The sequence below is a fragment of the Protopterus annectens genome, chromosome 3.part0 (assembly GCF_019279795.1).
Source record: "Protopterus annectens isolate FY-2018-M chromosome 3.part0, PAN1.0, whole genome shotgun sequence".
Taxonomy (NCBI): Eukaryota; Metazoa; Chordata; order Ceratodontiformes; family Protopteridae; genus Protopterus; species Protopterus annectens.
The window spans coordinates 868,400,296-868,427,378 of NC_056731.1; the positions used below are offsets into that span (position 1 = coordinate 868,400,296).

At 42.6% G+C, this 27,083-nt stretch overlaps 1 protein-coding gene across 1 annotated transcript in view; it reads right to left on the reverse strand.

Moving 5' to 3' along the window:
- JARID2 (jumonji and AT-rich interaction domain containing 2) overlaps positions 1 to 27,083 on the reverse strand; it is a 1,781,868-nt gene that overhangs the window by 434,929 nt on the left and 1,319,856 nt on the right. The window contains exon 15 of the mRNA XM_044065716.1: positions 15,033 to 15,216. Coding sequence (XP_043921651.1) covers positions 15,033 to 15,216 — 184 coding nt within the window. The remainder of the gene's footprint in view (positions 1 to 15,032; positions 15,217 to 27,083) is intronic.

Genomic DNA, 27,083 nt, shown 5'->3' on the forward strand with positions numbered 1-27,083 from the left:
GAATAATATGACTAACATCAGCAAAAGTAAATCTGTCCTTATTGATTTACAACCCCTTTTCTTGGAAATTTACTATACTAATCCTTTCCCCAATTAATATGATCATCATTCACTTAAAAGTGCTTATCTTCTTTTCCATGATAAAATACTATACAACTAAATGGAGTTATAACAACTAAATGGAGTTCTACAATCAATTGGTCTGAATTTGTCAACATATCCATTAAATACTGTAAACCTTTTTAAACCAACTTCCAGACCTAAAACTAACCTTAATAGTCAAACCTTTAATTTATTCTATTTATCATCTGCTAAATTTGGCATTTTTCCTCAGTACTGAGCTCATAATTCACGGGCAACTCATATAACACTAATGGTACTGTTAATCTTTTGTTTAATTTATACCGGTCCTACTTTTTCATATTTTATAACTTTCGTTCAATTTGTATTTCCTGTTTTATATTAAATTTGGATTAAAAATGGAAGTTAAAAAAATGGCTACCTTTGAAGCACTCAGGGTTTCAGCCTTGCTCTCTGTTCCTTACTTAAACATTTACACAGTGCTTAAGCAAAAGGATTGGCTACTTGAGGGTCCTTCCAACCATTTCTCACCCTGGGCACTCTCAAAGTAGCCATCCTTTGAGCAGCAAGGTATATCAGAAGCTTCCCTCTTGTGTCTTCACATGGCCAGGTTGAAGCAACACCACTTGTCTCAAAAAAAAAATGTCCATAAATGTGGTTTGTCCTGTGATATGATCAGCAAAACACTAATACAGCAAATATCAGGATCAAGAAGGTTGGCTCAGGAGACAAACATGTCCTCCTACTGCAGTGTGCTTTAGTAGCAGAAGCACATACCTACGAATTCAGGAATATTTGAAAACAAAACTGAGACAAGAACAAGGGTGATCCCAATCTTAGACCCACTGAACAATCCTTGATGTAAAGGTCAGATCAAAAAATGTACAAAAAAATGTGCAACAGAATTTGTCAGCAACTTAGACTACTAGAAGCTTGAGCAGTAGTAGGCAGCAATACATAGTACTGTGGCTGGCTGTCTCCTCATGCACACATCAGAAATCTGTAGACAGACACTGTATAAAAAGACCTCAATCTCCCGGTTCCTTCAAATCCAGTGATAACCATATAAAGCATCTGTGGGTGATTAAATGCTTGCCAGACCTAAAAAAAGATTAGCAAGAGCCCGCAGACAGCTTAATATCAAGATATCAATTAATACATTAATTAAGACATTAATATCAAGAGAAAATAGAAAGGAACAGAGTAAAAATAAAGGAAAACAAGGACCTAGTGAGAACCATTAGGATATGTAAAGCTACAGAATGTACTTGTAGAACTCATGTATATGTACGTTGTGTGTGTTTATTAGAGGAACATTCAAATAAAATATTGTAAGCGCTTTCGTCTCATGACTTAATGAAACTTCAGACAAACCAAATTAACATGAACAAAGTTTAAATATGTAACAGAAGACGCATCTTCCCTTTGTTACAGGCAATCAAAGGTGAAATCCAAACAAAATAATGTCCTGTTGCGTTTTGATTTTGTATATTAATTAGAAAGCCATCCCCAGTTGCAGAAAGCATAGAAAAACAGATTACATAAACAAGAAGGTTGCACATACAATGCCATAATTTAAAAAGGGAAGCCTTTTTTTAAATAAAGGCACTAAATAGCAATAATGCATTACTGTATGTGGATAATGCAGGATTTACTCAAGGCTGTCTGTTTCAGCACTTAAGCTTCACTCTCACTATCAAATCATGCCACCCACAGGTAAATCCTGTATTACGCATACGCAATCAAGGATTATCACTTAAAACTGCACTCAGATTTGGAGTACAAATACATAACATTTTTTTTCCATCATATTCCATACTAGTTAAAACTCATGTTACACTTAATTCCCATAATCCCTTATTACTGTTCTTTTAGTACCTTGGTTCAGCAATGTATTGACCTTAGTCTTACTATATTTCTGCTTAGTTTCTTGCCATACTACGTGAATATTTCCATATATGTATTGTATTGCATTTCCATCCATTCTGTATATTCCTTTATTGCATGTTATGTAATTACTTCAGAAGTATGTATATTTAAAATGTGATCTGTGTTTATCTTTGTTCTTATTATTTGTTTGCTTAAAACTTTTTTTTTTTTTTTGGGAGCTTTTCTCCTCGGGTCTCTGCTGAAAAAGGGCTTCTAAGAACCCAGACGGACTAACCCAGTTAACAAATGTAAAAATATATATATGTTGTTGTGTCTTTCGGCTTTTTCCCGGTTAGGGGTCGCCACATAGAAACTCCGGTCCACTAATGATTGGTAGTTGATTTTTACGTGCTGAGTTACCAGCCCTGACGCACAACCTTCAACGAAGGTATGCCCATTCACACGTCTCCACACAGAAGATGCTCTAGCTGAGAATCGAACCGGACAGCGTCTTACTGTGAGGCGACAACACTACCGCAGCACCACCACCGCCTCCTATAGAGATATATATATATATATATATATATATATACACACACACACACACACATATATATATATAGATATATATAGATATATATATATAGATATATATATATATATATATATAGATATATATATATATATATAGCTACACACACACAGACACGTACGTCATTTTAGACATCAGGCTGGATTCATAAAGGTTACCAAAGAGTTGGTGTAAATACAAGCACTGTGGTAGGGCTGTTCTTGAATTCCGAAAGTTACACTTTGTGGTAACCTTCATGAATCTGGCCTATACAGTTTGGCTTTATTTCAAATCATAAAATCTTACAACCAAACCACTTATAGAAGGCCCACTGCTTTTCATTTTCTGATTCAAAGTCAATTCAAACTAACATTTTAATCATTGCTGCAGAAAATCAAAATGACTTTGCAACTACCAGAGCCTATAAACATCAACACCTGGTTGTCACAGACAAAAATGCAGTAAAAGATCTATGTTTTATTGAAGTTGAGCATAATTTAAAAACAAGTATAACGCACTTTTGTTTCGTCACACAGAGACTTCATAAGAACTAAAAAGTCATTACATAAACTCACCGCCAGACTTGCAACATTTACATACTTTCGTAAATGTTCACTACTTCCACTAGTTCTGATGAAGTCTCTGTTATGGGTGGTGAGACGCAAGTGCATTACACTTATTTTTAAATTGTGCTCAACTTCAATAAAATACAGATCATTTACCATACTTCTGTTGGTGACTGCTGGTGACAGAGCTTCCTGCCTGTGTTTCTGAGGATTTTTGTCTTTGGGTGTTTAGTGTTTACTGGTTGAACTACTGGATTCTACATGTTCAAAATACCATCTACACTCAACTTAACCAGCAGACTTTCACACAAACTCATTAAACCCTAGTGATGCCTCCTGGCATTTTTCTAGGATCAGGCAAGTACCGTCAGTAGTAAAGTATTTTATCTGCACTATGCATACAGCGGCAAACTGATGTCACATGCATGCTAATGAAATGCATCAGTTTACATTTTTCACAATGGGCAATAATTGCTGCTGATACTCAACTCTGTCTAGAACAACCAGAAAGACATTACGTGCGGTTTACAATAAAAGGTCAGTTTTTGTACTTCTTTAAATATCCAACAGTATGGGACAGAACTGTACAGCCTTACAAGAGAACTCATAACTGAATGAACAAACATGCTGCACAGTTTACCTGTGTAACTCAAGTTCTACAGAAGTTCAGTAAAACATTACAAAAATCATGAGCATGTTTCCTGCGACAAAAATTTAACTTAAAACTTTGAATCTAATGAATGACACCAGTGGGAAAATGAGTTTTTGCTGAACTGTGCTGTATACACATCACAATAACAATTATGGTCTCCATATATGAACACTCATTTGTACTTTTAGAGTTTACAACATGAGCTTGTCAAAGGTTCATGGCATAACTGAAGTTAGAAGGCTGGGGAGGTAGGTACTCCTCTTCTTTGTGTACATAAAAATGGAAGAAATCCTTGAATATGCATTACAGAAAACTAAAGCATTAACCCTAACTGGTATTCATAGTACAGATATTTCCATTAAGCTAGTAGATTCCTTTAAATTGACAGGATGAGTACATATGTGAGATCTTGCACAAAGTATTAATACAGATGCATCAGCAGCTTCATTAAAAAAAATAGTGCTCTTTTACACAGCGGAGTCCTTCTCATGTCAGCCTGGAAGTCATCAGGAGCCAGAAGAATGCATTTTAATCTGCAAAGCAGCTTGTTAAATGTCTAGATGCTCCCCACCCCATAAACCTAAAAGGTTGCATAGTACTGTGCTGCCAATGCAAACATGAACCCCAGAAGCATAGTAGTCCTGGCTGCAGGTACTGATTGATGAATTTATAAGCTGGCATTAGTGCAGATAACTTGGCACATACTGAAAGCATGCACCTGGAAGAGCAAAACTGGTTAGCATTGCCTGTAATGTTCATGCTCAACAACAGTTCACCGCAATGGTAAATTTGAACAGTAAAGCACCTTTTTTTTTTTGCCTACCACCACTGCCAGCTCCCTTATTACCCCCCACCCCACCCCCGGTGTGACCCAATCCAGAAAGCTCTCCCTTCTGGGAAAACCCATACGTAAAGATATCAACAATCCATGAAGGTTCTAAGGGGTGACAGATGCCGGGCAATGGCCTGACAAGCAATTAGGTGTGGCCATACCTCTCAACTGCCAGATTTTCAGAGAATGTCATTTTTGCCTTATATTTTTGGTCTGTTCTTCATAAGATTTTTGGTTTTCTGGCAAATCACTGAGGACTGAAGTCAAAATAATGGCAGGCATTTGAGTTTTTGACTTCATACTTTTCAGAAAAGTCATGCTAACACAAACCTTGTTATTCTATCAACTTTCCAAGTTTATAAGAGCAACATTTAAAATTGTCCGTATTTTTGGGCCTTTGTCTCCCCATTATTTTGTCCAGACTTCTTGTGCTAAGAGGTTGAGAGGTATGAGTGTGCCTTATGAGAATTTGTCTGCATTCTGCCCATAGGGCAGTCATCTCCTTTGTCATCCTAGATGCCACAGCTCACAGATCTAGCCTCCACTAGGGCTCAATAAATGATCCTGCCCATACCAGCATGCTATCTCCTCCTAAGACGTCGGCGCCCATCATCCCTGCCATCTGTATCAGTCACCTGAGACACTAATCAAACTCCTGAAATTAGGGGCTTCATTTCCTCTATGCCACTGGAAGTGACAAAGCACTATTTCAAAGGAGGTTTGTTCTCAAATGGGAAAAAATATAGAATTTTAACTTTGTGCCTTTCTTTGCAGAGGCACAAAAGCTAGAAAAATACAACTCGAACCGGCTAGAGAGGATACAGTTGTACACCCACAATTGTGCCCTGGTGATCCATCTTTTAATGATTATGAGAAGAGAGTGGAAGCAACTCGTACCTCCTAATTACATAACAGCAGTTTTAGTGCCAAAAAATACAGTAAAACAGGGTTTATACAGCAATCATGTTTTATCCAAATGCAAAATAGATCCATTTTCGGCTCACTTTTAACAGTAAGACAAGAGTTTGCACAACATTCAAGTTTTATCCAAATATGAAACAAAACCATTTTTGACTCAGATTTAAAATGTCAGCATGAATTCAAATATAATCAACCATCGAGCCAATAAAGAAAAAACATAGCATTAGGTTCCTGAGGTTTTGAGCGGATAAAGGTATTCCCATGTTACAAATAATTATGATGTGCTTTTTCCCTAAGGTTTATCAGATATGCTTAGGACTTGATATTAAGTTTGGTGCCATGCCCTTTATGTTTAGAAATGGAGAAAATGTTTGCCATGTATCCTGTTACCATGGGTGGAGTGAAACATGGATGCTGGCCAGTGCTGGATATAGCCACAGAGAACCTGGCCACGGGGGTTCACTGAACAACTAGCTCTTCGTTGAGCGGAGGATGTTTTACTGACTACAACCACTCAATTGACTGCACATCAAAGGTATTGTTTTTCCATGAATCTGAGTAGCTATAACAGTTAGTTATGTACTCACCATAACGATCGATGTATGTGGTCCATCTCTCCTACATTCCTTACTCATGGGTTCGGAGCACAGGATCAGCTCCGACTCGGCCAAACTTTCTAGCACAAAGTCTCTAATTGGCTGGGCTAACCCAGTATCCCAGGGTGCACCTCGCCCTAGCTCCAGATCTTGTTTGCAATCATAACCCATACTCAATAAACACTGGAAGAAAATCCATCCAGATAGGGAAACAATCACTGACCTTTAAGGGTCCACGGAGCTAAAAATTCTTCCAATTCCTCTAGGAAGGGGGCAGGTGGGAAGGTACCTAGGAATGTAGGCGAGATGGACCACATACATCAATCATTACGGTGAATACATAACTAACTGATGTTATGTGGTCCTATCTCGTCTACATTCCTTACTCACGGGACAGCGTCCCCAGCACCTCTATCCTGGGAGGCTCAAAAGAAGATACTCCTGAGAACCGTGGAACCAAAGGAAGCCCGGCCCCTAGAAGCCACGTCCAGCTTGTAATGAGTAATAAAAGTGTTGGGAGAAGCCCAAGTTGCTGCAGCACAAATATCATCCAAGGAAAGTCTAGCATGGAAAGCTATTGACGTAGACATAGCCCTGGTAGAATGAGCCTTGACGGGAAAGGGTAAAGTTCTGTCTGCTGACGAGTAAATGAATGAAATACAGTCTCTGATCCATTTAGAAATAGTGCACTTGGAAATAGGACTACCTGCTCTGTTCTCTGAAAAGGACACAAACAATTGATCAGATTTCCTAACTTGCTTCGTCCTATGTAAATAAAATCTCAGTTGTCTGTGCACATCCAACTGATGCAACCTGAACTCTGCTTTATTGGAAAAGTTCGGAAAAAACACTGGTAGCTCAATAGATTGATGAAGATTGACTGGGGATGACACCTTCGGGAGAAAGGACGGGTTAAGCCTGAGAGGGACTCTGTCCTTGTGAAAGACCAAATATGTAGGTTTAATGGATAAGGCTTGAAGTTCTGATACCCTCCCTAGCTGATGTAATGGCTATCAGAAAAGCCTTCTTCCAAGATAAAAATTTCAAGTCGCAAGTGGCAGCCGGTTCAAAGGGTGGTGACATAATAGCTTGCAGCACAAGGTTCAGGTCCCATGGCAGCACAGGCTCAGAAACTGGGGGAAGAAGTAACCAAGCGCCTTTTAGAAAGGCTTTACAGAGCTTGTGGCCCATAAGAGAGGGCTCATAAGATGTGTGAAAATTGGAAATTGCGGCCAACTGTACTTTAATGGTAGCGACGTTACAACATGGCTAAAAAATACAAGACCGACGGAATAGGGGCTGTGAAGGGATCCAACCCTTGGGCCTGAGCCCAAATGGAGAATCTCCTCCATTTGCTGGAATAAATCTTCCTGGTGGAAGACTTATGAGAAGAAGACAAGATGTGCACCACTTCAGGAGAAAAGGAATGTAGCCTGACTAAAGATGGAATTGGAGCAGCCAGGCTGTCAACCTGAGGGTTCACAGGGATGGATGAAGTTGTCCTGACATGTGAATCAGGAGGTCCGGCACTGGGTCCAGAGTCCACGGACTGTCCAGTGAGTACCGCTGAAGAAAGGGAAACCATACTTGTCGAGGCCAGTGTGAAGCAATAAGAATCATCCTGCTTCCCACGGATATGGCTTTCTGTATCACTCTTGGCAACAGAGGAAACGGAGGGAAAGCTTAGACCAGACCGGGGGGCCAATTGTGAGCTAGAGCGTCCCTGGGTGACTCCCCCTGTGGGGGGATCAGAGTGAAGTACTTGCTGCATTTGGCATTGAGGGGGCTGGCGAAGAGATTGCAGCAAGGCTGACCACACTTTTTGAAGATCTGAACCGCCACTCTGTTGTTCAGGGACCACTCATGAGGCATCAGAATAGCTCTGCTTAGCCTGTCCGCTATCACGTTGGACCTTCCCGGAATGTGCGTTGCCACTAGAAACCGTTGGGAAGACACTGCCCACTGCCACACTTGCATGGCCTCTCTGCAGAGGGGGTAAGATTTGGTTCTCCCCTGCTTGTTTAGGTACCACACCACGGACATGTTGTCTGAGTGAATTGCAATCGTTCCCAGAGTTAGAAAGTTCTGGAGTGCTCGCAACGCCAGAAACACTGCTCTATCTCCAGAACATTGATGTGCAAGTGTACCTCGTGGGTCTTGCCAGGTGCCTTGAACCATTCTGCCTAGATAATGCCCCCCCTCCCCATCAGGGAGGCCTCCATGGTCACCGTGGGAACTGGAGACATAGGAACCAAGCTCCTCCCTCTGTCCAGATTGGAGGAGCGTAGCCACCAGAGGAGGTCCTGTTTGCATCGCTCTGTGAGAAGTATAAAGTGGGAAAGAGGAAGCTTTTGAAAGGACCACTGAACCGACAGGAGTCACTGCAGTATCCGCATGTGTAACCTGGCCAGGGGTACCAGCATGATGGTGGAGGCCGTGGATCCCAAGAGCTGAAGAACTAACCTGGCCTGAACTTTTCTGAGGGGCAACAGTGCGTGGATCTGAGACTGCAACACCCTTATCCTGCCCTGTGGCAGAAAAGCGTGCATTTGAATAGAGTCTAGCTCTGCGCCTATAAAAACAACATGCTGTGAGGGCTGCAAGGCAGACTTTTCCCAGTTCAAAGTAATTCCTAGACATTGGCAAAGTGAGATGGTTGCCTCCCTGGCTTGAATGAGCAGATGCCTGGTGGGGGTGGCGAGAAGCCAGTCGTCCAGACAGAAACACCTGGAATCCTAGATGTCTCAGGTGAGTCGTCACCACTGCCAAGCACTTGGTAAACACCCTGGAGGCTGTGGTGAGACCAAAGGGCAGGGCACGAAACTGGAAGTGACTGGCTCCTAGCTGTAAGTGTAAATGCCTCCTGGATGCCTTTTCCATTTTGATGTGGTAGTAGGCATCCTTGAGATTGATGGAGCACATCCATACTCCTTTCTCCAGCTGTGGAAAAATGGACTGAAGTGTGACCATTCGGAACTTGGACTTCAGAACGTAGCGATTGAGTCGACTGAGATCCAGAATGGGTCTCAGGTCCCCTGTTCTTTTCAGCACCAAAAAGAGTCGTGAGTAAGTCCCTGATCCGACATGGTCTGAGGGGACTGGTTGGATGACTCCTTTTTCTAGCAGCTTTGCCGCTTCTAGTGCTGCTTGATCACGGTGACTGGGTGGGACGTCCGGGATCCTTCTGACTGGAGGGGGTGTTGACAAAGGGAATAGTGTAACCTCCGGTAACTATTTGAAGCACCCAACGATCCTGGGTGATGCTCTCCCAGGCTTCCGGATACAACAAAATTCAGCCACCGACTGGCTCCGGAATAGCACAGTCGGGCAACACCTCAGGAACGCTGGAAGGAAGAGCCGTGAAAGGAATCACGGTCTCCCGAGTTGCGGGGGCCCCCTCTGCCTCTAGGACGGCGTCTTCCAGAATAATTCCCCCCTCCTCTGCCTCTGGAGGGGGACTCACCTTGAGCCATGGGAAAGGACCTCAGACTTTTTGAACCACATTTTCCCCCCTCTCTGAGCCTTGGGGTAAGGCCTAGAAGGGAGAGAAAAATGGGCCCCAATGGCAGATAGGGTCTTTCCCTCCTGTTCGCATCTGGTGAGAGTGTCTTTCACTTTGGGTCCGAAAAGAGAGGACCCATCAAAGGGGGCGTCAGTGAAGGAAGACTTAAAGGCCTCCACAAAATGACACAGGCGCATCCAGGCTTGCCTTCTGAGAGCTATACCTGAGCTAGCTGCCCTACTCACCCCCTCGGCTGCATAAGATATGAGCCTCATGGACGAGTTGACAATGGACCCTAGGGTAGACAACTGGGAGATAACAGTCTACGCTACCGCCTCAGGCATGTTACCCGTCAGAGTATCTCCTAACTCCTTCAGGAGATCTCTTTGGAGCAGAGTGAAATGACAGAGGTAATTCAATGACCGTAAGGTGAAGGTCGCCGAAGACAGGGTACGCTTCCCATACCGGTCCATACTCCTGGACTCCTTGTTAGGAGGGTGGACTGAAGAAGAAGCCTCTGCAACTTCCTGTTGAGTGGCTGCCGCCACCACCAAGGCATCTACCGAAACCCCTTTGGTAAGAAACTCTTTGCCCGGGGGAGCAGACAAGAACTTGTTTGGACGTCTGGGCACCGGTTCCACGGAATCAGGGTTCTCCCACACCCTTCGACAAACCAAGTCTAGGAGTTTGTCGAAGGGTGGAGACACCCAGGAGGCGGAGGGTTGAGTTCCGAAGGCTTTGAGGAATACCGACTCCTCCTCAGAGGGGGTCTTGGAGGGCCAGTCGCCTCGCTGTCTCAAAATCTCCAGGATGACGGAGAAAGAGACATCATCGGAGGATGACTTGGGGGACCCCTCTGATTCCTTGAGGTCGGTATCGGAAGTGAGTGACGTCCTGGGAGTCTATGTGCTTCCTCTTGCATGACTTCTTACTGGGGGGCTCCTCAGGCACAGACTCTGAGGGGCCATCACAAAGTAGGGGACCGCTCAAGGGGTTATCCCCAGACCTTCGGGCTCCGCCGTCCATGGAGAGAGGAGTATCAGAGGCTCTAGCCGGGATGTAAGGGGATGGAGTGACCGAACCAGGTGATGTACCTGACGACCTGGCCAGGGCGCTCCTCATGGCCTCGAAGGCTGGTCCCCCTGGATCCGAGGACCGACCAGTCTCCGAGACCACGATCGGAGTCGAGATTCCCTGAGCCGAAGCACTGAGAGGGAGGCTCGGAACAGACAGGAGTCCCAAGGCATCCCCCTCGGGTCCGACTGAAGAAACCAGAGTGCCAAAACCAGAGAATGGAGCCGACTTGGTAGGAGCCGAAGACGGCTCCAATAGACTCGCCTGGGGTATCGCAGCCGACACCAGAACATCACTCGGCGCGGGGCCCTCCGGCTCCAACAACACATGGGTGTTCGGAGGATCGAAACAAGCATGGGAAGTGGCTCCGGAGCCACCTGGGTCGGAGCCGAAAACAATTTTGCTAACACCGGCGACTGTAGGAGCCTCTGAACCACCCTATCCACATCCAAATCAGACAGCCTAGATGATTTGGAAGAAACAGAGGGAGAGATCTAGATCTCCCGACTGGAGACTCATGCCTGACACTGAGTGACCTGCTCCGAAGAGGTTCCAATAATATCAGAGCCGAGGTCGACCCCAGTACAACAGATACCTCCTGCAGCCCCGAGGACAATGGAGCTGAGGAGGTAGTATCCATATCAGAGTCCTCCTCCTTTGGCCCCGAGAGCAATGGAGCCGAGGATGTAGTGTCCATCTCTGAGACCTTCTCCTTCGGCCCCGAGGACGGAGGAGCAGAGGAGGAAGTATCCAATTTACAAACCTTCAATGATGGCTCCAAAGAAGCAGACGGAGCCGGAGATCTTTTCTTGGCCTTAGAAGGCTTAGACTTGGTACTAGAAGGCGGGGACGACTCCAAGGCCTCTTCAAAGGAGGGCTTGATCAGACCCTTCAAAATCAGTTTGTTTTTACGTTCCTGCAGTACCCTAGGGCTAAACACATGACAGAAACTGCAGGACTCTTGCAAGTGAATAGCCCCAAGACAATACACACAAATAGAGTGCCCATCTGTGATTGACATTTTATGGCCACATTTAGTACACTTCTTAAACCCGGAGGGTTTATGTTCCTTCAGTTCTTTCGACATGGCAAGCAACCGCGCCACACACAACTGAGAGAGTCAAACACTAAGGGAGGGCGAGGCCACCGACAAACACTTGACAGGACAAGGAAACTAACTTAAACGCTTCCTAAAACAATTGTTAACCACTAACACAACAGCAAATCACAACCAGGAGGACACAGGAGAGGACTAGGTCCTCTAACTTAAACGGGCCTAGCCCACGAAACAGTAGGGATACCACAAACAACTAACTCCCAACCTCACACAACAACTAATCAAGCATGAAAAGTAGCTATGAAAATAGCTTTTGACAAACAGAGACTGCTAAAATCCTAAAAGTATTTTAAAGGTATCTAAAATGGTACTTGGCCACAGCCAAGCGAGACCACGTCCTAACTCTACGAGCGGCAAACGAGATCTGGGGCTAGGGCGAGGTGCACCCTGGGATACCGGGTTAGCCCAGCCAATTAGAGACTTCATGCTAGAAAGTTTGGCCGAGTCGGAGCCGATCCTCTGCTCCGAATCCGTGAGTAAGGAATGTAGGCGGGATAGGACTACATAACATCTGCTTTTTACATCATGTAGACCCGTTTGTTATTTACTGTTTATAGCCTACTCAAGCTGCTCCACAACTAATAAGGCACCTGGCCCCACCTCAAGTTTTTAGTACTGGATTTTTCTCAAATGTTTTCACAAGACTCCTTTTTTTTACCCCCTGGCTCTCCTTCCATACACACTTTCTAAGCTCCTTCCTCTATACAAAATTTTCACGGGTATTCTATTTGTCTTTACTTATTAGCTGGCCAACATCTCCGATTCGATTTTGAAGCAATCAGAGTGGAAAAATATGTATGTTTCTTTTAAGGTATCATACAGTGGACCTCTGAATACCCTAACCCCCTGGACCAAATCCCTCCAACAGAGTTCGAACTTTAACACGAGGGAATTCAGACCACCCAGATACAATGTTAGGACTACAAGGCTCCTTGATACTCCCCTGTTAGCCCCCACGAATACCTTACGGACATATCGCCTGGGTCCATGCAGGACTGTTTTACTCAAAGTGAGGTTAAATCACATCTATAAAGTAACTAGCTTATAAACAGTTTAAATTAAATTTACAAGCAAGTTAAGGCTGATTGGAGAAATGCAGTGTAATCATACACGGTGGTCCTCTGCTCAGCAAACACCTATTTGTTCACTGAACAGTGTGTGCTATAGCAAAACACTGGCCAGCTCCCCTGTTTCATTCCACCCAGTGACAGGGGGACGTGGCAAGATTTTTCCTCCATTTCTACAAATAAAGAGCACAGTACCAGACTTACATCAAGCAGTGGTTAACCCCCCCCCCCCCCCAAGCAGATCTGATGAAGCTTAGGCAAAACTGCAACATGATTATTTCTAACATGGGAATACCTTTATCTAAACCAAATCTTAGAAAGCTAACGCTATGTTAGTTTTTTCTTCACTGGTTGATTAAATTTGAATTCACTCTGACATTTTAAATCTGAGTTGAAAATGGCTTTATTTTGTATTTGGATAAAACTTGAATGTTGCATTAACCCTGTTTTACTGTTAAAGAGTCGAAAATGGATCTATTACACATTTGGATAAAACTTGATTGTTGTACAAGCTCTGTTTTACTGTATTTTTGATGTCAAAACTTATGTAATAATTAGGAGGCACAGCTTGCTTCCACTCTCCCATCCCCCAGACACTCCCCAAAGACCTGAGCAAGCCCCAGGAATGGCCAAAGCAGAAACAGATCCCCCCTCATAACACAGTCACGTCCCGAGAAATTTATCAAACACGAACTGCACTTAACAGACCAATAAAGACTATGAACTAGAAAACAGGCTCCTGAGATTTGTATTGCAATTGCTTCTACTGATCTTTTAAGCCAAAAGCCTTCCCCTGCTCAGCTGTAGCCAAATAAACTCCAGATATTTAGCAAGGCAATTTTTAATAAGTAGTAGTAGTTCTTGTAGTTATTTAGACAGGACCATCAGAGCACATCCATGAGTGTACAACTCTATCCACTTTTGCTAGTTTGAGTTGTGCTTTTCTAGCTTTTGTGCATTTGTTCATCTCGCCACTGGCCCTCCAGAAGGACAGAACTCCCTACAACCCAAATTTGTTTCTTCAAATTTCTTTGCAATGGCCACACAATACAAAATATATTGGTTAAATGCATGTCAAACATCTGGTGCAGGGCTGAAAATGAAGAACTAGCAGGCAAATATACCATCTGGAAGTAAAGATGCCACTTCAGGAACAAGCTTATCTGCATGCAAAATACTGCCTCTGAAAAAATGAAGCCGTTTCGTATTTAAAGTCTGTAGTCAAGAAATCCTTGAAAAAATTAACTGGCTCACAGATTTGAAGTGTATGATCAAAACAGGGGAAGTTACCTCCACAAAGAGACCAGTCACCAGTGGAGCCCCTCAGGGTTCTGTGCTGGGACCTCTCCTGTTTGGCATCTACTTTTCTAAAGTAAAAGCCAATATTGAAAGTCTCTGGCTGACTAAGTTTTCTGACTAAGCTAGGAGCAGTCCCTGAATCCCCAAATGATTATCCATCCTGCATGAAGATTAGTCTCAAATAAATAACTTGTGTCAAAATCAAGGTCTGGAATAAAATGCCAAAAAATGCATTACTGAGTCCTTTAAAAACTACCACATTGACAATACACCCCAAAGAGTTGATTTGGAAACTTATGTGGACAGTGACCTAACTTTTGACCAATATGTGTCTATTATTGCAAGAACATCCTACATCACACAGCTTATAAACAAAGTTATTGTGTCTAGATCTAGGGATGTCTGGATAAAATTAAAACCATGCAAAAGGGGCATTGCCTTAATAAGGCAATGTCTTGTATGCCCAGAACCACATGCAAGCTTCTTACAGCAAAGCACTATCTTGCAGGATAACAGTGACAAGTTTCCTCCCACCAAAACATTTCAAATCCATTCCCTCAGTTTTCAACAAAAGATGCTGTCCAGCTATGCAAATGTGTAAATGATATTGTGTGTTACTTGCATGCGCCACATTTTTAGGTTAGTTGAAATGTGGTTCAGTACACTGGGTACTGATATGTGCTAGAGAGGCACCTAATCCCCTCAAAGCACACATTCCTGGGTGGAGTATGTCACTAGATGCTCAATGTCTGCTCATTACAACTGGTACTCCTTTGAACATCTACTTCTACAGATGGGATTGCAATGACAACCAGACAAAATAACACCTTCAGACTCCCTGATAAAGATTTTTGTGCACAGCTACATACACACCAAGTTTCTTACCATAGAAAGGTAACAAAGGTGCTGGCAAATCTGGCATCTTCTTTCAGATGTTTCTATTGGCAGCCATTTTCGAGGCTTTTTCTTTCCATCTGCAACAGTCTGGTTGTTATCATGGCTACCATACCGTGCCGAGGAGTGGAGACCCGCATCAAACAACTGTTTTCGCTGCCTCAGCTCTGTATTCCTAAAAAGCAAAACAGATGTGTAAACTACTTGAAAGGGAAATTCAAAACTGTCTTCAAATCCATAAAAAATTTTGTAAAATACCTTTTGTAGCCTCATCTGTTTTGAAAGTTGTACTGTCAATCTATAAGATCTATGGAAAAACATAACATTTCAATTAATGAAAAGTTGTCCCACAAGTATGAAAGGGGATTGCCAGGAGAGACGCAGCAGACAGGGACGATACCGGGGGTTCCATGAACAGTGCCTTGTCTTGCTAACATGAGCACTGGGCGAACAGGGAAAGTAACAACTTAGGTTTCCATATTTGCCCCACTTCTACTCAGAATTTTTTGCCATTTAAAGTAAATTCTGCTACCCAAGTAAATTTGCAATGGTAATGTTTCTTTTGCTGTGCGCACAACAGCACATGTGCGAGGTTCAGAACAATTTACAGAGTACAGCAATGGAAGAAGGGGGAAAAGCAGCACTCTAATCTTGTAGAATTTCCAGTCTCGTAGCATTCAGCCTTGAGCCACTTTTCGTTTTGGAAAACTGCACCCAAAAATTAAGCTGTATGAGTATACTCACCATAACAGTACTTTGAATAATGATCATTGCTTCAAAAATTTAAAATATGAACAGGAATTAGCTGGTAATGGACATGCGTCCCTCTGAGCTTGATCTTTTTTCAGCAATCAGATATCCTTAGAGATATCTGTGTGGTTGCAGTCTTGAGCAGTGTTCCTGGCAACAAGTGTAGCAATTAAAAAATAATGCAACACATTTCCTATTCTTATTTTTTGTTGTACAGGAAGTGGTAAAAACAGCACACAAAAAAACAGTACTGAAGAATGGTAAAGGAACCATCAGCTTAAGCCAAGCTATGTCAGCAAAAACACACATGGCCCCATCCACAGGGTACAGAGGAATAAAGCCATAACTGCAACCCAGATGACCAGTGTTTGATTACTGGCATAGGAAATGGAGTGAGAACAGGAGTGACTGTCCTCTGTTAGCTCATCCACCCTGGGGGAGGGAAGGATGTGGTTATGGATGTACATTTAAGTGGCAACTAGAAGGAGCACTGGGTTTATGACATGTGAAGAGGACTGCATACTCTTTATAGTCAAAGCAGCACTAGTGGAGCTCTAGAGAGAGCCACCACTTTGGTTCGGAGCTCTGGGGGTGGGGGGTGGGGGTAGGTAGAGTTCCATAGGTCCCAACAGTCTGGTTTGTTTTCAACTGCTTGGTTCTGGTTTGTCCAAGTGAACAAATGGGCGAATTATGCCTTCCAGCCAAGGAATGAACATAACCCACCAGGTTCTCATCTCGGTTGCAGAGTACCTGGTTCTCACTTCCCCCATGCAATACCACAGCATACTTCCTATCACTATAAGAAACATATCGGCAACTACCAGACCCATAATGTGTGCTGGATACCAAAGGAGAAGTAAGGGGAAAACATCTTACAATAACAAACTTGATTCCTAAATTTCAAGTTCAGTTCAAGTTTAAGTACTTATTTCATATTAGAATGAGATTATATAAAATAAACAGTAAAACCACCATAGCAATACTACAATGTAGCGACAAGGACAAAGAGCAGGACAGATTAGGAAACAAAACAATATATTAAGTGAACTATGATAATGCAATAAAAAAAGAAATTTAAGAACATTAAAATATAATGTAGTGAGAAGGATACAAATTAGGGCGAAATTAGGAAAAGATTAGATAAAGTAATACAACAGCAACTATAATACAACAAAATTATGGAATATATAAACAATAACAATGTTTAAAGACAAGTCAAAGCAAGATCAACAGGTCAGATCACCAGGGGAAGTACAATAATGTAGCAGGTAAAATCAAAAGTCAGATATTAATTGAAAATGTGTTGTGACGGACCTTTTAAATCCAGATAATGTGAGGCATTCCCTCAACCACTGAAGAGGCGGTAACAGATGTGTGATGCCTGATGACAGAAAAAGGCATAGGAAAGAGGAGGTAACAGATGTGATGCCCGATACAGAAAAAGGCATAGGACACCAAGCATGTCCTCTGAATCTCCACCACCTCCATGAAAGAAAAAAGCAGGGTCCTAGCCTAGCAATAGGGGATCAAAAGCTCAAGGCATGGAGGTCCCAGGTCGAATATGGCTAAATAAACCGAGAGAGACTTTGAAGGTCATACTGTCATGAAATAGGCAGCCACTACAGACTCTGCAGAATACAAGTAATTTGATGGTAACGAAGAGGTCCATTAAGTAGCAGTGTTGTAGAATTCTGAACTAGCTGCAAATGATCCAGCTGTCAGGCAGCCTCAGATAAAAGAAAACTGCAATAATCAAACCACAGAGACCAAGATGAGTACCACCACTGAGATTTTATCAGGAAGAATATACTTAGTTCAATCTTTGAAATATTTCTTGCACCAAGAGGTTTTCACAACATACAACATTTGATTCACAAGTGTCAATCTGTCAATAAAAATAATCACACCAAAATTACTCACCTTCCTCACAAAAGTTAACAAAATTACCAGTATAAATGGTGTCAAGGGTCGGGGAAAACGATTTCCCTCAAAGGTGGCATAAACAGCCATTACTACGCTCTTGAAGGTGTTTAGCAGTGATCCAGTGTTGGAAGGATTGCATATCACCTCCTAATAAATCCACAGAAGACAACATGACCTAAGGAAAAGCGAAATAGTGCTTTGTATCACCAGCACAGCAGTTATACTGAAGATGTCTCTCTTTCAGAGTACCTCTGATGGAAGCATACAAAGAAAACAATGGGCCAAAAACTGGACCTTGTGAAACTCTGGATGTGAAAAGATAAGCTGACTAACATCTCTCGGACACAATCTTTTGGATACAACCTGTAAGGTAGGAGACAAACCATTTAAGATGATGTGTCTAACTCTAAAGCAGGTTGAAAGCCAGTCAAGAATATTTTTTATCAACTATCTCAAATACAAAGAGAAGAGATTAAGGCGGACCAAAACACATTAATGTTCTTCCATCATGAAAAAGTGGTTCAGAACCCAAATAAATGTTCTCTCTTGTGTGAAAACCAGACCAAAAAAAGATCATGAATACAGCATTTGAAGTATAATGCTGCTAACACACAACCTTAACAAAAGGCGGGTTAGAGACAGGGCAGTAATTATCCACCAGTGTGCTTCTTCAAGACTGGGGTAACCAAGGCTTCCTTCAAAGCAGCAGCAAAACCCCAGTTATTTGAAGAGGTGGTCAGAACTTTAGAGGGTCCAAATACACCAAGACAGGTTAAAACTAGTCCTGCAGATCATAGATCCAAGTCAGAGGTAACAGCCCATATTGTCTGAAATCAGGGGCATCATTCAAGCAACTACCAATCTTACCAATAATAAAATCCCTTCTGATAACACCACACTCTCTTTCCATATAGCCAATGAGTGTAACTCCTTACCATCACTAACATTACAGTGCTGTTATGAACTTACCATAACTGTAGATGTTTAGGTTCACTTAGTATAAGCACAATCACCCAGTGAGTAAACCAACCACCAATAAACAAAGCCTTAAGTAAAACAAAACACAATAATGGCAGCAGGATTCACAGCACTCAATAAAAAACATCCAACGAAGACAATAGATACGTTCAGACACTAATAAAATATTTGCAAGCAAGTAAGCACTTACACCAAACAAACATTGGCTTCATCAGACCATAATGATAGTAAAACACACAAGCATACATCATAAATAGTCATATGATTAATTAAAACAGCTTAAATTCACCAACAGGATGTGCCAAAGCAATGCCCATTTACATAAATCAATTGCTTGCATTCAGATAACATTATTTATTTAAAGGACAAGATCCCTTTCAGTATAGAGTTGCAGATGAAGTTTAAAACCTGGAATAAAAAAGGGACATCAATTTAACTATACCAACTGGCAAATACATCCTATCTAAGTAATCCCCTCTTATCAAGTATCGGTCTAATAGAGACTGTACTATTCAAACCAGATCCTTTATCAGCTCTCAACTTAGGGATCCATCTAAGTTCAGTCTCACTAGTTCTGTTCTCAATACTCCCCAACCTAGCACCCACTTGCAGGACTTGTACAGCCCTGAACCGAAAATAATGAATTTGATCACTAGCTGCCACATATCTAGCAAGGGCATTCATAGTAATGCCCGTTCGTATGCTATGAGTGTTCCCTCATATGCTCATTAAGGGTGCGAGCTGTTTTCTCAATGTAAAATCTTTTACAGCACCCACAATGTGCCAAATATACCAAATGCTTCGTTATACATGTTGCCCTTACATTAAACGTATACCTCTTATCAAAATCAGGATGTACAAACATACCATCACTGTCTATCAGGCCACAAAAATTACATGAGCCACAGGGGTGAGCTCCATATTCTCTCGCACATGCTGTAGTCCCTTTATCTGGATAACATAACATAATTTTAAATGACTTACAGTTCCTAAATCCAAACATGGGAGTCTCCCACACCACTCTACCAATTTTTTCATCCATCATCAAAAGATGTCAATGACTCTGAAATACTTTCCTAACAGCGCTGACATTGCTTGTACATGCCATTGAAACTTTAACCCTTCCCACAGAACTGTTGGACCTTTCATTACCTTGTCCTGTTACAGCTAAGCCCTGATAAGAAAAAAAATATGGCTTAGCTCGTCCTCCTCTCATAGAATCAAAGTCCACCAAAATAGGACCCACCTCACTTGTCCTTGGAGCCTCTATGTCTCAAGGACTGCCTAAGGGTCTCACGACCACCCCTATATTCTAGAACATTATGCAATCGAAAAACCCTCATGCTTTGGCCTTTTATTTTGTTAAATACCCTGCTTGGGTGCATGCTTCTCCTATGAAGTATCAAATTCCTATAACATTCCTTTCTAAATAAGCTAGTAGTAAGTGTACAGTCTGGCCATTTACTTATCAGCACATCAAGAAACTTCATAGACGTACATGACCATTTATAAGTAAATCTCAAAAAAGTACTGGATTCATGCAACTTTAGCACAAATCGTTCTAAATCTTCAGGGGTCCCACTCCATAGCAAAAAACGTCATCAACAAAATGACGGTAGAAGAGCACATTCTGTAAATATAGCTCCATTACAAATACCTCCTCCAATTCCCATTGCACCATCACAGCATTGTCGTAACTATTGGTGCAGCACATCCCCATTGCCACACCATGTTTCTGTTTATAATAACAGTTGTCAAACACAAATATATTGTTAAGTACCACATCCATAAAATCACGTAACAGCTCTACAAGCCTGTGCTCATACTCACTATGGTTGCTCAAATACATGCGTAAATATTCAATCCCTTCAGTATTAGGTATCATTGTGAACAGGGACACTACATCTGGAGTGACCAACATATAATCACCCCACTTGTTATAACTTTTAATAAATCCATACAAGTCCTGTAAAACATGTTTAGTATCCCTCAATATAGTGCTGGATTTAACCAAGATAGGCCTGACATGCCTTTTAACAAAAATGGAAAAGAGCTCAGTGACCCACCCTTTCCCAGCTACTATGGGTCTGAAAGAGGGTGTTCTGGGGTCCTTATGTACCTTTGGCTGTCCTTGAAACATGGGTACAACGGGGACTCGACCATAAGATATTGTGCTAGCTCCATACTGATCGAAAAGCTCAACATATAATCATTCACCATACAATGCATTTGTTTTATCAAATTATGTATACATTTAATATCCACCCTCATACACCAATCCATCCATCAACATATTGATAGAATCAATATAAAAACCCCTATCCATGACCACAGTCATGCCGCCCTTGTCTGCTGGGTGTATTACTATAGAGGTATCATTCCGTACTGCATTAAGCACTTCTTCCTCACTCTTACTCACATTAAAGAATCTTTTGCCAGATGGTTTAGTATCAAACAACTTATATAAATATACACATTTTACAAAATGCTTCAAGAACTGGATGGCTCATTGGTACCAAACTACTAAATTTTTTAAAACCACATGGTCTCAAATCTGCACTACTATTTTCATACATTAGTTTCAGCATTACATTGGACTGCCGCAGTGGAGCAACAGTTTGCGTTGTCGCTTCACAGCAAAAGGCTCTCCGGTTCGATCTTCGGCTGGCGTATATTCTGTGTGGAGTCTGCATGTCCTCCCTGTGGTCGTGTGGGTTTCCTCCGGGTGCTCCAGTTTCATCCCACATCCCCAAAGACATGCTGCAAGTGGACTGGACACGCTAAAATTGGCCCTAGGCGTGACAGCGTGCGTGTGCAGTCTGTGGAAGGTTGGGCGCCAGGCTGGCAACTCGACACTGTAAAAGCTCCACTGCCAATCATGAGCGGACAAGTTAATCCGCTGTGGCGACCACTAACCAGGAAAAGCAGAAAGAGAGAGAGAGTTTCAGCATTACATTCCTTGCAAATAGTCTTAGGTCAATAATGGAATCAGATACATTCGCTGCATGTGCAAGAATAAATATACCCATACCCAGTATCCCAGTCTCAATTTCAGTCAATGGTCTCTGAAATATTTAGAACTAAGGTTTGTGTGGTTCCCACAGCTTCTTGATAGTGTGATAACTCACAGCTCCCATCAGACCTTTCCTCTTGGTACGCTCACGACTCATTGTTCTGTCCCTCTTCTGTCGAATCGGAAAAGGCAATCAAGCAAACCCTTGATGTAAAGTGTCAGTCTGCTCTTTCCATCGCACAACCACATCCTGCGTTTTATCCACCGTATCAACCTGAACACCCTGTACACATTGCATATGCACCTCCACATCCCCCTCAACATCAGGGGTATCCCTCACTCGTTCCTCAAATGAAGGATTATTCACCTCATTATCAGTCACAGGTGATACTCTAGGCTGCAGCCTAATTATGGTACACTCCACCTGTGAACCAGATTCAGAAAATGTCTGTCCATTCATGAGGGTTTGTCTGTCATGTTAAGCGTGTCTGCAAGAAGTTTTCCTGATAAGGGATGCAGGACACCCAGAGGACAATTTTTGACTTGCAAACTGAATTTCATACCTCCATAGCCCAATTGCACAGCAAGTATGACTGACTGCCCCCACCCCCCTTTTTGATGTACCTCATCACTGTGGTGCTATCAGTGAGGATGTGGAGTTGTGGTTTCAAGGCAGTGATGGCTATTAGTTTCTTTACGCTAATGTGCTTTCTTTTTTATCCTTTGTCCTGATTCCTAGGATCCCTACATTCTCTGACTGGGCTCTCTCAAGCAATGTCTGTGGAGTCTTATTAGCATGAGTCTCTGGTGTTAGCAGGATCCAGATTTTGGTTCACCTGTTGTATCCACCATGAGAACTCTTCCCTCTTGACATAGGGCAGAAAAGGGATGGGATGCATCAATGACTGGGCGTGCTGGCAGTCTGTTTCCGAGACCACTGAAGTCTCATAGTCTTACAAAAGGGCTACTAGGACAGCAGAGGCCATGTAACACAGTAATCACAGAAACTCCCTTGCAGTGATCTAATTTTGCTCCGACACACGTAAAGTAATTGCTCAGGAGCAGGACTTAAGGAAGGAAACCCTAGGCTTTACAAGCAGGTTAAGCTGAATGCTTACCCCTTGTATCTTTTCTTTTTGCTATTATTCTTGCCCACCTTTCAGCATCCCCAGTCAGACTCATCCAAACTGTTCCTCCATACTAGTAGTAGGGACATACCCTGTACAAGGGTGAGGGACATTCAGAGAGGCAATCATGCAGGGTGTAATGACATCTACACATCTACTTGTGCCTCTCTGGCATCATGTCAATTCAGGGTATTTCTATAGGATCTAATCCCACCATCAGGATGCTGAATTCAGGTCCTGTATCACAAAAGGGACCTCCTATGCTACTCTACTTGCATGTATATGCTCTGCTACACATCAAGGGCTACCCAGTAATCAGCTTGAAAGTACCAAGCCCACATCCTCCTAGACCATGGCTCCAGTGACGCAAGCTTCAGCATGAGCATATTTATCCTTTTGCACCAGAGCTAGGTGAGGATGAATTGCAGTGCATGTCTTTAGGTTGGTGGTTGTAAACAGCTATCCAGACACAGGTAAATGGGAAAGCCCCTAGCTCTGCAGAAGGTAATTACAGCAGCCAGGCACTTGTGAATATATTGTGTGCAGCAGACAAATCCAAAGGGCAGGAAAGTAAATTGGAAGTAGCAACCCCGTTTCAAATATGAGGGGACATCAGTCTTCCATGGCTACGGATATGTAAAGGTAAACATTTTTTCAATTCTAGGGTGACTCATGTAGCTTTCGGGAAAGAAAAGCAGCAAAGGAGTTTCCAGGTTAGGATCCTGAACCTTGGTACTTTAACCTTGACAGATTTAAGATGGGCCTTAATTACCAGTCTTTTTTGGGTACCAGGAACAGTCTTAAGTAGAAGCTTCTATGCATTCTGCAGCAAACAGTCTCCTAATGGTGCCCAAGTCCCTTTGTTCCTTGGGAACTGGTGATATAACACAGAACTTTGACTTTGCAGAAAAAAAATGAAGCCTTCATCCCTGACATCCCTGAGTTAAGACTGGCAAGACTATTCATCTTGTGCAAGTTTTTTTTTTCCATTCTTCTACAAAAGACAGGTATGTGGGCCTCCCCACTATTCTTTGGGTATTAACAGAGGAAGAGGAACTTGGGAGGGGGGGGGTGAGGTCAAGTCACAGCTGCTCTCTAATAGGTCTCAGCCCTGAAGGCCCCTCAGGCAACCCATACTGAACAGTTTTTTTTTTTTTTTTTTTTTTACTTTGGCCTCTCATACCTTGCAGATGCTTACTTTTTTTTCTGCAAGTAATGTACAGGCCAACTTGGTGGGGTAGTTGCAACTGTACCTATACATGTGGAAGTGAAGCTGTTTTACAGACCACATGGTCCCCTTGAGCATTTGTTTTTTACCGGGATCCAAACAGCAGCTCTTTCTTCAGTGCTGCATTTAAGAGCTTTGTTTTTAGTATCTGAAGAAGCGTGCAAGAAGCACGCGAAAGCGCTCATTCCTGTTATCGTGTTGGAATAAAGGATATTTGTGAAGAAATCAGAGTTCTCGTGGTGTGTCCTGCTTGGATGTTTTTTGTGATTTTAGCTTTGTTTTAGCATGATGGAACAGGGGCAGAGTCTTTAGCCAGTTACGCCTCAATGCCTGACCCAGTGGTCGATGCCCTGCATGACAGTAACACTGAATGACAGCCACATCTAACAGAATGCCTACCAATTTGAAAGGTAAGGACATAACTCTAGCTGCCATCTTTCAGAGCCTTATACCATTTTACAAGCTTTGTACTTCAACTAAAATGGAAGTCCCTCTTGGTACTTCAGATGTGTTCGGTAGATTAAGGCCTTGAAGGCTAAGGCACCAGGGACCACAGCTGAATCAGCAACAGGATTTTGTAAAGATACTTGCAGGAGTCTAACTCTACAGCAGCAGTCTGGTTTTCTGGGAGCACACAGTTGGAAGTCGGGTTCCAAGAATGCTTTGCTAAAAGCAGTTTTCTTAGATCTGAATAACTGAAGGCACGGTTATTGATTTTTTTTTAGTTCTGGTATGCCACAGGTTATCTGGATCTCCTCTGGGCATCAGAGAACTCCCTAGACAACCATTTAAATTGATTCTTCATTCTAATGAGGGTATTACCAAAACCAACATCGTCAAAGGGAAGCAGTGAATAGGGCGCCCTCAGTATCTGACTGAGACACCTAGAAGGCATAAGCCAGCTCATCTGCTTCAGAATCAGAGAGAGAGAGAGAAAAGGGATCGTTGTTCTTTTCATACAGGAACTCCTGATAAGGACTGATCTGAGGAAGGTTGCAAGTTTTGTAGAAGTAGGACAAAATTCTGGGCCACAGATTAGATTTTGAAGGGAAGTTGGTTGGAAGGACATGGCCAGCTCAAGCAGTGTCACAATAGGTATTTGGATTACCTGGTCATACTTTTTAGAGTGAGGACTACTTTAGTGGTCTCAGAATGTGGGCGAGTGGTATGGACGTCTACCATTTTTCCATAGATGTCCTCCATGACAGACCAAGGGCATCATCCTCATTCTTAGTAATCACAAAGTGGGCACTAGAACCAGAGGCCAAAGGGGACGAATCTGGATCAAACAATATCGACACCATTTTGACTCAGGAGAACATGCTGTCTTCAAAGTGCATGTGGTCTTTAAAGAAGAAACACCAGAAGCCTCAGTCAAAGCAAGGGAGAGTTGTGAAAGCATCTCACCGGACTAGATGCCCTCAAATCTTCAGAAACCTTTAGGGACTCTGAATGAATGTTATTAGCATCCACGTATTCCTTCTCTCGAGGGAGCCTCTTATGTATACTGCACTTGTTCGGTGACTTAGCCACAGAAACTCGCCAGTGCCATGGTGGTCTTGGACAAACCATCCAAGCTTTTTGTAGATGAAGTACTTTTGCAGTGATTAGCTCTCCACTTCATGGCCTTATTAAACATGATGCAGTGGAAATGACACTTTGCCCCATCCCTACACAAAATAAGCACTGAATATAGAAATCCTCTGTAGAATTTGATGTTCATACATGTTGCAGTTATTTGGTGTGCCTGATTCCTGGAAAATTCCTGCAATAATAAATATGCAGAAAAAGTATATCTTTTCCCCAAAAGAATACTTATCTGTCCACTCTAGAAACCAGGGTAAATTGATGGACTAACAATGCACTGAGACAAATGCAACAGTGTGCTTACGAGCTCCCTCAAGACAGAAGCACAGATGGTGCAGGTACAGCCATGCCAGATGGAAGGGTGAAACTCAAAGTCGGGCCAGATGTCAGGCCTTCTACAAAAAGAGTCCAAAATTTTAAGACTACTTTAACAGCGACACACACAGAGACACACACATGCTCAGACACATGCTAAGAGGTGCACTCAGACACACACTCTTGTGGATTATTATAATTGCTTTCTCTCACATATTCCAGTCTTTATATTCACTTCCACTCTATACTTGCTTTATAAAGCCAAGCTCAAGTCCCCTTAAATTAACCTGCTCTACTTTTCAATGCTTCCCTATATTAAATACCTGCAGAATGGTAATTTTCTCTTACTAATGTTCAAAGTACACACAAGTGGTATTTACACAAAATTTTTGACATTCTTGTAATTGCAAAAATTCACATACTTCACATGTCTTAAGTACCAAAACAGCCCACTTAGTTTTTTATGGTTGCAGCAGCCTGTCAGACAGCTTTTGTGCCCCCTTTGCATCCCCTCCCCCACCAGCAGTCCATCAACTGCTCTTTACAGCTGTTCCTATAGCTCCTTTTGCCTTGATGCCCTGCTACTAACCCCCAGGACTGAGACCACAGCACTGATGGGCTAGGAAATGGGGGGGCTGAGATTTAGGACAGCAGCCGGCAACATTACAATTGCTGTCCTGTGTGCCAGGAGATTTTTGTATGCCCTAACTGTATGGAGCTATGGACTTCAGGAGTGTCACTGAACATGATATCAGTTAGCACCAGCTGCTCCCATTCAATGCCAAAATACTAACAGCAATTTTTATCATGCTTTTGGCATTGTCCCCATCACCAAGGACTTGTCCAATCATAAGCAGATACCCCACCCTAAATGGGCTAATTAGCAAAAAGCAGCTTTTCCCATACCATTTTTCAGATCCGCCAGTGACTAGGCTGCCAAAGTATAGATACTGTAAACAAATATCTCAACCCTTACTTATATATATTATGATACTGGTCTCTACATGACATCAGTTATTCAAATGATCAGGCTACCTTCCCTCTTCAGAATGGCTAATGCAGCAAAAGCTGCTCACCCCCACCCTACCCAACCTACCCTCCAGTGCACACATAATTAGTTA